The sequence below is a fragment of the Pan troglodytes genome, chromosome 4 (genome assembly GCF_028858775.2).
Source record: "Pan troglodytes isolate AG18354 chromosome 4, NHGRI_mPanTro3-v2.0_pri, whole genome shotgun sequence".
Lineage (NCBI taxonomy): Eukaryota > Metazoa > Chordata > Mammalia > Primates > Hominidae > Pan > Pan troglodytes.
Genome location: NC_072402.2, coordinates 119,746,138 through 119,758,628, shown reverse-complemented (window position 1 = coordinate 119,758,628; position 12,491 = coordinate 119,746,138). Strand labels below are relative to the sequence as shown.

The 12,491-nt window shown below is 32.7% G+C and overlaps 1 protein-coding gene across 4 annotated transcripts in view; it reads right to left on the bottom strand.

The window, feature by feature from the left end:
- Positions 1-12,491, bottom strand: part of SRFBP1 (serum response factor binding protein 1) — a 110,890-nt gene that overhangs the window by 69,866 nt on the left and 28,533 nt on the right. For all 4 annotated transcript variants that reach the window (XR_010157317.1, XM_063811472.1, XM_016953677.4 and 1 more), the window contains one exon: positions 8,128-8,199. Coding sequence is in view for 3 of the 4 variants with exons in the window: in XM_063811472.1 (XP_063667542.1) it covers positions 8,128-8,199 (72 nt within the window). In the remaining variant the exon portion in view is untranslated. The remainder of the gene's footprint in view (positions 1-8,127; positions 8,200-12,491) is intronic.

Here is a 12,491-nt window from a genome sequence, read left to right as displayed (position 1 = left end):
AAGATATAGAACAGAATGACAAAGAATTCAAATATTCAAATAATTATTTTCAGAAAGCTTAAGGAATTTCAAAATACATTCAGAAACAAATTAATAATATAAAGAAAACAATAAAATACCAAAATGAGAAAATTAACAGAATGACTAAAATTACATATATGAAAAATTTAAATTCTAGAGGTGAAAAATACACTGAAATAAAAATTTAATGGAGAACACCAACAGCAGAACTGATCAAACAGAAGAATCTGTGAACATGAAAATAGGTTATGTGAAAATATATAGTCAGAAGAGAAATTAGAAAAAAGAATGAAAAGGAATGAACTAAATTTATGAGATTTACGGAACAGCATCAAAAGAACAAATGTTTGAATTACAGGAGTTTGTGAAGGGGAAGAGAAAAACAAAGGGGCAGAATGCTTACATAAAGAAATAATATCAGAAAAAATTTCAAATTTGAGGAAAGACATAAATACTCAGGTACAGGGAGGTCAAAGGTCTCCAGTGAGATTCAATCCAAAGAAGACTACACTTAGACACATAATCAAACTGTCAAAAATCAAGGACAAAGACAGCATCTTGAAAGTAGCAAGAGAAAAGAAGCAAATAACATGTAAGAGAGTTCCAATAAGACTAGCAGCAAATTTCTCAGTAAAGGCCTACCTTATAAGCCAGGAAAGAGTGGGATGATATATTCAAAGTGTTGATGAAAAAAAAATGCCAATGAAGAATACTGTACTTGGCAAAGTTGTCTTTCAGAAAAGAAGAGAAATAAAAACATTCCCAGACAAAAGCTGAGAGAGCTCATTACCACCAGACCTGTCTTACAAGAAGAAATGATAAAGGGAGTTCTTTGAGTTGAAAGAAAAGAACACTAATTTTAACACTAAAATAAATGATAAAACTCACTGCTAAAAGTAAGTACATAGTCAAATTTAGAATCTCCTAATACTCTAAATGGGGGTGCGCAAATCACTTGTATCTTTAATATGAAGATCAGAAGACAAAACTATTAAAATATTGTTAGCTACAACAGTTTGTCAAAGAATATACATGTAAATTATAACACCTAAATGCAGGAGAAGGAGGAATAAAAGTATACAGTTTTTAAATACGATCAAAGTAGCCACTAGGGAAAATCATTTAATGAGAAACACAGCAAGAGAGAAAGAAAGGAACAAAGGAGCTACAAAACAGCCAGAAAACAATTAGCAAAATGGCAGTAGTAAGTCCATATGCAGAAATAATTACCTTGAATGTCAATAGATTAAATTCTCCAATCATAACACATAGTGGCTGAATGAATTTAAAAAACAATAAACAAAAACAAAAATAAGACCCAACCATATGCTGCCTATAAGAGACTTATTTTATCTGTAAGGACTCACAGACTAAAAGCGAAGAAATGAAGTAAGATATTCCATGCAAATGGAAATAAAAAGACAGTAGGAGTAACTATACTCAGTTAAAAAAGACAAAATCAAAAATTGTACAATGAGACAAGAGTCATTATATAGATAAAGGGGTCAATTCATCAGACGGATATAACACTTGTAAATATATAAGCATCCCGTATCAGAGGACCCAAATATATAAATAAAATGTTAACGGAGCTGAAGGAAGAGACAGATTGTAATACAATAATAATAGAGGACTTCAATACTCCACTTTCAGCAATGCACAGGTCATCGAGGCAGAAAATCAATAAGGAAACATCAGGTTAATAGTATACCTTAGACTGTATAGACCTAATAGACATCTACAGAACATTTCATCCAACAGCAACAGAATACTTCTTCTCAAGAACACAAGGAACATTCTCCCAAACAGATGATATGCTGGGCCACAAAATTAGGCCTAACACATTTAAGAAAACAGAAAACATATTAAGTATCTTTTCTGACCACAATGATATTAAACTAAAAATCAATAACGGAAGGAATTTTTGAAAAATTCACACATCCATGAAAATTAAACATCATGCTCCTGTACAACTGAGTCAAAGAAGAAATTGAAGAGAAAATTAAAAAGTATCTTGAGACAAATGATAATGCAAACACAACATACCAAAACTTATGGGACACAGCAAAAACAGTTCTAAGAGAGAAGTTCATAGCAATAAATGCATACATCAAAAGAGATCTCAAATAAATAACTTCAAGTTACACCTCAAAGAATTAGAAAAATAAGAACAAACTAAACCCAAAGTGAGCAGAAGAAAATAAAGATTAGAGCAGAAACAGATGAGAGAGACGTGAGAAAAACAAGAGGAGATCAACAAAACCAAGAGTTGGTTTTTGAAGATATAAAACTATAAACCTATATAGCTAGACTACAAAAATGAGAAGACTCAAATAAATAAAATGAGAAATGAAAGAGGAAATATTACAACTGATGACCATAGAAACACCAATCATACTGACCAAAAGAACAGAATAGAGACACCTGAAATAAATCCACGCATTTATGGCCAACTGATTTTCATCAAAGCTGCCAAGAACATACGATAAGGAAAGGACAGTCTGTTCAATAAACAGTACTGGGACAACTGGATATCCACATGAAAAAAAAATTAGACCACTATGTCACACCATACACAAACCTCAACTCAAAATGGATTAAAGGCCAAAACATAAGGCTGGAAACTGTAAAACTGCTAGATGAAAACATAAGATATATGCAAACCATACATCTGGTAAGAGTCTAATATCAATCTTATTAAAGGAACCCAAGAAACTCACAAGCAAATTAGCCGGGCATGGTGGCGCATGACTGTAGTCCCAGCTACACTTGCTACACCAGAACTTGCACACCAGCCTCTAGGCTGGCACCTCCCACCTTGGGAGGCTGAGGTGGGAAGATCGCTTGAACTCGGGAGGTAGAGGTGGCAGTGAGCTGAGATCCTGCCACTGCACTCCAGTGTGGGTGACAGAGCGAGATCCTGTCTCAAATAAAACATAGAAACAAACAAAAGGAAACTCACTAGCAAGTAAACAACCCAATTAAAAATAGGCAAAGGACCTAAACAGACATTTCCCAAAAGGACACATTCAAATGGCCAACAGATATATAAAAAATGTTCTATCACTAATCATTAGGGAAATGCAAATTAAAACCGTAACGAGATATCACCTCTAACCCATAAGAATGGCTATTACAAAAAAGCCTAAAGATAACAAGTGATGGAGAGGATGTGGAGAAAAGGGAACTCCTGTACATTATTGGATGGCAATGTAAATTAATACCACCATTATGAGGAATAGTATGGAGCTTCTAAAACAAAATGAAAAATAGAACTACCATAAGATTCAGCAATTCCATTACTGGGTATGGGTATATATCCAAAGGAAAGGAAATCAGTATGCTAATGACATATATGGCAAAAAACCAATTATTGTATTTTGACATCTCAAAAAATAAAAACAAATATATTGTGCCATATTTTGATTTAATTAGCACTATTCTGTTCAACGTGTCATTATTTTGTCTCAGTAAGACCTGAGCACACATTTAAAACCATTTTAGGGATAACATTTTTCTTTTTTTTTTTTTTTTTTCTCTGAGACAGGGTCTCACTCTTTTGCCCATGCTGGAGTGCAGTGGCATGATCACAGCTCACTACAACCTCCACCTTCCAGGCTCATGTGGTTCTCCCAGTGTAGCCTCCTGAGTAGTTGAGACTACAGCTGTGTGTCACCATGCCCAGCTTATTTTTTGGATGTTTTTGTAGAGATGGGGTTTCACCAAGTTGCCCAGGCTAGTCTTGAACTCCGGGGCTCAAGTGATCCACCTGTCTTGGCCTCCCAAAGCACTGGGACTACAGGGTGAGCCGCCATGCCCAGCCTTTCTTCTCTTTATGAATGAATTATATAGAATAAAAATACTCACTGCAAAACTGCACTCATAACTTTGGTGTTGCTTTTCTGACAAGGACAGCTTTTCTAGCCATAAAATGCCTTAAAATTTAATATGACTAACATCAATTAATTGTAGAGAAATGAGTGAGAGTCTACATAAATGTAGCATCAGAGTGCTTTTTTTCTTAAGGCTGGGAAAAAACCTTAACATCATCCAGTTCAAAGAACTTTTTAATCTTCGGATTTTCCCTGAAAAATATTCTCAACACTTTGAGACTCTAATATTCAACAGTTTCTCACATCTCACATAATTACAACAATTTCTCACATAATTCTCAATATTCTCAATATTCACAATATTCTCAACACTTTGAAACTCTAATATTCAACAATTTCTCACATCTCACATAATTACTGCCATGAACTACTAATGATGCCAGTGGACTGATGATTCCTCCTTAGGAACGATGGAGAGGAAGAAAAGTAAAAACTACGCAGTATCTGTTCCAAACATCCTTTCACAATACGTAATTCTAAATCTAAATGTAATCAGGACCTCAAATAAAAGTCATTGGTAAGAATTTAGTTTTTGAAGTTATACTATATTTAAAAATTCAAAAAGAGTAAGCCCATTACATGGATTCCACAGCAATCCTGAAGAAAAGTAAACATAGGAAAATCCAGTATTTGTCATAATTAATGATGAAAATCAGATTATGCAGAAGAATGAATAAGAATGAAATCCAGATCAAAACCCTGCTATGTTAATGAAACCTTCAGAAGACATGGATTTACATTCTTGTTTAGTTAACTTGCTGATTGTGTTAATCTGGACAAACTAATCTCCATGAGCTCTAGTTTCCTACTTTATACAATGGGGATGTAACTCTCTCCCAATCAAAACTCCTCCACTAGAGTTGCGAATATTAAAAATTAAATGTGATTGTATCTAACATACTTTAGTGAAAACTATAAGCACTGAATATAGGTTGTATTTAATACATAATTCAATTCTAAAGACAAATCAATATGTAATATAAGAATGAGTGTTTTTAAATCTTTTTCTTACACACACCTTATAGTTAAAGTATAAATTCTCTTTTAGAAATAAACTCTGTGGTTAAGATTATCTCTTATATTTTCTTGTACTGTCCTTAGCGATGCTTTTAAGATACCAAAGGATGACTTGGCTTCTTAACTGCCAGCCCCAATCCCCACAGTAGCTGTTTTCATTTATTTAATATACAACACTTAGTGTGGGGTAAAATTTGTAACAAAAGGTTCTGAGAAAAATAAGTTTTGGAAATCATGGCCCTAAATCATCTAGCATGCTGATTTGCACATAAACATCGACTGAATGAGTATTTAGCTACCAATCTGTTATAGCAAAATTTCCAACAATTTGAGAGATCTTAACATTACACAAACTTTTATTCATTTTACTCAAGTAGTTATGATTAGAAACTTTTATATAATTATCATAGTATATTTTAAAGTATGCTCTGATTTATTACATTTGAATTATCCCACCACTTTTTGAGAATAGTGATTCTCAAAAGCAAAACTTTATGGAGGTTTAGAAAAAAGAGAAAAACTTAAGAGCTTGGAGAAGGGGCCTTTAATGGTGATCTCATTGAAGTATTTTATTGATTAAAAACATGACATCCAGAGTCAGTGTATGTCAAATTTTTCTATTCAAGTCCCCTGAAGGCAGAGAGAATGATAATGTATCCTCTGGGAACACACAGTTCAAGGTTACACTCTAGATAACCCAAAATTTGGTAGTCTTATAGTTTATCATAAAAATTAATGCAAAATTTAGATTTCTGGTTCCTTTTCTTCTAAAATTCAGATGTTGAGACTTGTGAATTTCTGGTTCCTATCTGGAGAGTTAGAGAACCAGAAAGAGCAAAAAACAAAAAAGATGGACAAATAGCAAATTCACACTGAACCAGTCAGAGTGAACATCTTATAGTCAATTTGGAGTGGGATGAGATGGGGCATTATATACAGAGGACCAAAGATAAGAATTATGGCAGACTTTTACAAAATTAAAGAAGCTAGATGACAAAGTGCAGAAAGACAAGAGCTATCAACACAGAATTCTATACTTAGTAAAAATATTTTTTAAAATAAAGGACAAACGAAAAACTTTCTTGCCAAAAAAATTGTAGAAACTTACTGCCAGCAGATCTACACTTCAAGATATTTTAAGAGTCTTCAGGAAAAACAAATACACCAGCAGAAAACTTGGATTTAAACAAGGAAATAAAGAGCAATCAAAACTGAATAAGTGAAAGTATAAAAATGATTTATTTTTGTTTAATTATGTCAAAACTGAACTGAATGTTCAAATATTCAAAGCAAAAATAGAAAAATCTATTATATACTTATAGCATATGTAAAATGTTTAACAACAATGGCACAATAGAAGGCATAGAGTAATTGGCATTTACTGTTCTTAGATCATTACACTGCATATAAAACAGCATAAAATTATGTGAAAGCAGATTTTGGTTAATTAAAGGTGTATATTATGAACTGTAGAGTGAACACTAAAAAACAATAATAAAATATGTACATGTAATGAATAGGACAATAGAAGAGATAAGATGCTCAATTAACTCATAGGAGACCAAAAAAGAAGAAAAACAAAGCAAAAAAGATATGAAGCAAATAGAAAACAACTGCTAACTGGTAGATTTTAATTCAACCACATCAATAATCACATTGAATAGAAATGGCTTAAACATACCACTTAAAAGAGAGATTATCAGATTGGATAAAAAGCATGATCCAAGTATATGCTATTGATTTTTAAAAAATCACCTTAAGTACACAGACACAGGCAGGTTAAAAGTAAAATGATGGAGAAAGATATTGAATGTAAACACTAACCAAAAGAAAGCTAAAGCAGTGATATAAATTTCAGACAAGATAGACTTCAGCACAATAAATATTATCGGGGTTAAGGAGGGCCATTACATAATTATAAAGGATCAGCGCCCCAAGAACATAAATCCCAAAAGTTTACATATCTAACATACATGTTTCGAAAAGCATATGGCAAAAAGTGACAAAACTGAAAGATCAAATAGGCAAACTGACATTCATAGATGGAGGTTCCAATGCACCTCTTAATAAAGTAGGCAGAAAAAAAAACAGTAAAAATATGGATAATCTGAATACCATCAACCAATTTGACTTAACATTTACAGATATCCCAACGGAATATATGTTGTCTTCAAGTGCACATGAAATATTTACCAAGATATGCTATACTCTGGACTATAACAAATAGTACAACATTCAAAAGAATAGAAATCACAAAGTTTATGTTCATGAATCATAAAGGAATTAAATAAAAAAAATTGCAAAAAGATACTGGAAAACCCCTAACGGTCTGGAAATTAAGCAACACATTTCGAATTAAACCATGAATCAAAGAGGGTTCAAAGGAAATTTAAAACATTTTAAACTAAGAAAAGAAAATACAGCATAACAAAATTTATGAGATGCAGCTAAAGTACTGCTTACAGATAAATGCATAGCATTAAATGCTTTTATTAGAAAAGGTCTAAAACCAGTAATTTAAGCTTCCACATTAAGAAACCAGAAAAAAACACAAATCAAGAAGATGCAAAGAATGTAGAATGGAGCAAAAATCAATGAAAGTAAAAACAAACGCAATACAGAAAAATCAATTAATACAAAATCTGTTCTCAAGTGGAGCAACATGGGTACAAATTATAAAAGGGAATTAGTAAGGAAGAAGCAGGAGTAGAAAATCCAAAGAGTGGAAGATGTAGAAAAATGTAATGATGATGCCACCTAACAGTGGTGTGTTCTTAATCACCTAATTTAATTCTTTTTGGGTTCCAGTTTCCTCATTTGTAAAAAGAGGGTGAAAAAACATCTTTCAAAGAGTAAATGTACAGATTAAATGAGATATTCATAAAAAATATTTGGAAAAGTAATAAAGCATCTTAGTTTTAAGTAGTATGATCAGCAGACTAATTTTTATATAATACATGAAATGTCATATTAAGTTCAACATACCTTTAAGGACCTCGAAGGTATGATATTACAGCAAAACAAAATGTATAAATTAGTATAAATTTTTTTTGTGGTGGCAGTAATGGAGTTCAGTTAGGAAAAGTAATTACAAACTAATAGCATGACTTCTTGGTAAGTTTTCTCTTCAAGAAAAAAGTAAGCAATATAGATGAGAAACTTTTCATAAGACAAATATAATCTATTGCAGATATACCTTTTTGCAGATTTTTTCAAAGTTGATATCATCACCAAGAGCAGATTTAGTTACTACGTCAGGTTTCAATTCCTGTGAAAGAATAAAACAAATTAATTTTAGTTATGTGTCTATTTTTATCACTATTATTAAGTTCCTTTCCATATCTTAAGAAACTTAATATTAAATAACATCTTAATTTTGAGAAAAGAATTAACTCCCATAAAATATGAGAGTTGAAAGGAAACATCAGGAATATAACGGAATGTGAATTAGTGTAATGTGCCTATTAAAAGAAAAATATTTTCAAATGGAATCAAAGCAAAACCTAACTCTATACTGTATATAATAAAGACTCACAAAGAACAGTTATTTAAAAAGGTTCAAAGATTTACCAGGCAAACAGGAAAAATTAGAAAGCAGGTGCTGAGACTGTGTTTCAGACAAAGCTGAGGCAAAGAAAACAAAATGAAGACAAAGAAGATAACATTTATGACTATGCGTCAAATAAAACACAACTATTACATAAAGCAGAAACTTCATGAAATAAAGGAAATAGAAATACTATTTATTAGCTCAAGACTCTGACACACAACTTCCAGTCAAGAAAAAACAAAATCGGGAAATAAAATTACAAGATCTTAACAACAATTGTATCTTCTTCTCAAGTACACATGGAATATTGATAAAAATTATCACATATTAAGTCAAAGAAAGTACAGTAACAGTAAGCTCCATCAAGTAAAATATTATTAGCAACAATCTCCGATCACAATGAAAAAGTAGAAATGAAAGAAAATCAACTAATCAATAAAAGAAAAATTAAAAAAGGCCCTTCCACCTGGAATTAAAACAATAAATAAATAAAACCACCTCAACTAAACAAGTCTTGAGAAAGGGGAAAGATAAACAGATATGTCAGTCTAACAATAAGAAAATGCTACATATCAAAACTTATGAAAAGCATTTAAAGTGGTTATTAGCCTTAAAACAACTATTGGTAAATAAAATTAATGAAAGTAAGTGAATTAAATTACTCAACTAAAAGTAACCGAAATTACCTCTGTCAATTCTTCATTTAACAAGTGAAAAGTAAGACTCAAATCGTGATTTGTCCAAGGTCCTATAACTGGGTGGTAGAAAGGCTGACCTTAACTAGTACCTTTATTAGATCATCATCTTTCTGGCCTACTGCCTCTATGATAAATTCAAAAAATCTCTACCACGGTCAAAAGCATTCATGAAAAACTAACACAAAATCAATTTATATTTCATGGTTTGTGATGATGTCATATGACCATTTAAACAAGACCATCAGAATCTTCTAGGTATGAGAAACACAGGTTTTAAAATGAAGCATGATTTATATGAGCTGAGTGTTATTGTAACCCTTTCAGCAGAAAGGAATATATACATATGTTTTTTCATAAATGTGAGGGACTGAGCAACCCAGGCAGGTAATTTTGGCGACTTTTGTGGTCTTTCAGAAATATTACAGGGAGAATGATGTGAAGGTTCAAAATCAACAAAATATATTTAAAAGATATATAGAAAGTGAAGTTGATATGAATTTAATCAGGTTGGGTATATTTAAAGAAATATGTTTGCCACTAAGGCTGTGAATTTGTTGGACTAATTATTAGCAATACCCAATGTCAAGATTTGCAAGCTAACAAGTTAGCCAAATACAGTATCACAGATGTCGGTAGAAGACACGAGGCTCCTGGGTCGGAGACAAGGGGCAATTTATTACTCATAGCAATAGCAGGAGCCAGAGTATCAAAATTTTTAAAAAGCTCATTCACTGTTTTACTTTTTTTGCCCCAGAAACCCAAAGCCCCAGATACATGGTAGATATTAAACTTAAGACATTAAAAAATCCATGTAATAAAAACTAAAGGGAATAATTTAGGAATAATACCTCTAAAATGGGCTAATAAGTGGAAAACATGTTATTTGATTGAGAAAGGGAAAACCATTTGTAGCTCTAGTAGTATGATACGCAAACACAAAGCATGATTACAATAACCTCTACTACTAGAACCTAAGTAGCGATTAATTACACATTGTGTGCTAGGCTGAATAGCTCCTGGAAGACGTCCATGAGCCTATGAACATGTTATTTTACATGGCAGAAGTGACTTTGCTGATGTAATTAAGTTAAGAATTTTTTAAGATGGAGTTATTATCCTGGATTATCCAGGTAAGCCGAATGTAATCACAATCTTCCTTACAAGAGGGTAGCAGAAAGGTCAGAGAGGGAGATGCAGAGAAACAAAACAAAACAACAACAACAACAACAAAAAAAAAACGAAAGTGTGGGAAATGGTGGAGGTGGAGGGGGGAGAAGAGAAAGAAAGAGGGAAGAGAAGATGCTATGCTGCTTGCCTTGAAGATGGAGAAAGACACCATGAATCAAGGAATGCAGTTGGCCTACAGAAGCTGAAAAGGCAGGAAAAATTCTCCCCTAGAGCCTACAGAGAGAATATGGCCCCACTGAAAGTCTACAGAAATAATACAGTCCTGTTACTGTTAGGACTTCTAACCTTCAGCACTGTAAGACAATACATTTGTGTTGTTTTATGCCACTAAATTTGTCGTAATTTGATACAGAAGCACTAGGAAACTAATGTATTTTCCATCTCCTACCAGTCTTCATATTATAAAATAATTCATTATACCATATTATTCGGACAAACACTACGTGCCATAAATAATGCCAATAATTAAACATTTACCTTAAAACTAAGTAAAATATAGATGCATTTGGATGGCTTAAACTTTTTGTATTATACCATTTATACTTCGGTATTTTGGACCAACTCGTTTATTACCTTAGTTTTAAATACAGCTATATGTGTCATTAAAAGGGAATACTGTCTCCTAAAACATGGTTCATATAAAATGTAAAAATTGTGTTTAGCAAATATGGATGGATAGGAAAGCTGTGCCATAACTGGAATTGTCAGGTACTATTTTAAGTAAACAATGAGAAACTAAGACTTTTTTTAGACAACACAAAAACTGCAATAAATGATATATTATGAAGTTATTCTTATCTTCCTATACTTCTTATTCAGAAGAAATCAGGTACTGACTTTCAGAATAAGGCTCCTTTTGATGTACTATTACAATTGCACAGATAGCACCTTAAATATTAGTGTTCCTATTAAAAGATTACAGAAAATTTCACACATAGCTTTTCTGAATCCTCCTAAGAGTCTGCTGCGAAGTCTGCTTGGGAAGTTCATGCTAAATTGTCAGGACTCGCAAATTATTTCTCTAACTGCTCTGAAACCTAGATTTACATATATTTTAACTCAAAATATCTATTTTTTAAGGGAGAATTTTAAACAACTTTTTTTTTTTATCACTGTAGGACTGAATTTAATAGTGTCAATAATACATTATAATTTGGCCACAAAATTTACTTATGTTTTAAGAACATATAAATTACATATCAAATTGATTATGGAAGCCAGTCATAGCAAAACTCAGTAGAATCCAGAAGATCAGTAATTAAAACTGGAGGAGACATGCAGAATTGAGTTTTCAAGATCTGAAGTAATTCACTATTTACAAAGAATGCCTGGGATGATGGACAACTTCCCTGGATTTGAGGCTGGGGTCCCTTACCTGACAATACATCAACTCTCTTCATTATAAATTGCTTTCTACAAGTGCACTGGAAAGCAGGTAAGCCCTAATTTGGCTAAAAAGTAGCAAACTCTGAAAGACAAATGATATGCAGAGGCTTGGGCACTAAAGAATCATTATAGCTTTCTGGCTAACTATTCAGAAGTGTACATATAGTCTAACCAGCTTGTTGGGAACAATTCTGCTTCAAGTGAGAACGTGGTCAGGCAATAAGACATGTAGTCAAAAGAAAATGCGTTGAGGACATACATAAAACAAACAACTTATGCTTACAATAACCTTTGTTCTCCATATTCTTGACAGAAAAATGGAACGAAGAGCCTAGAGTGTAAGCTCTTCAAGGGTAAGAATGGTGTCTTATTCACCTTTGACTATGAGACTCAAGCACAATGACACATGTTGAACAGAATTGGACCAGAGTAGAAACATTTTAAATGTCTATTTCCTTTTTTTCCCAACTTTTATTTTAGATACAAGGGTACATGTACAGATTTGTTACATGGGAATATTGTGTGATGCTTAGGTTTGGAGTAAAGATCCCGTCATGCTGATAGTGAGGATAGTACCCCATTGGAATTTTTTAACCCAGACTTCTCCCCACTCCACCCTCTAGTAGTCCATGGTGTCTCCTGCTCCCATTTTAAGTCCACAGGTACTCAATGATTAGCTCCTACTTGTAAGTGAAAATGAGAACATGCCATATTTGCCTTTCTCTTCCTCTGTTAATT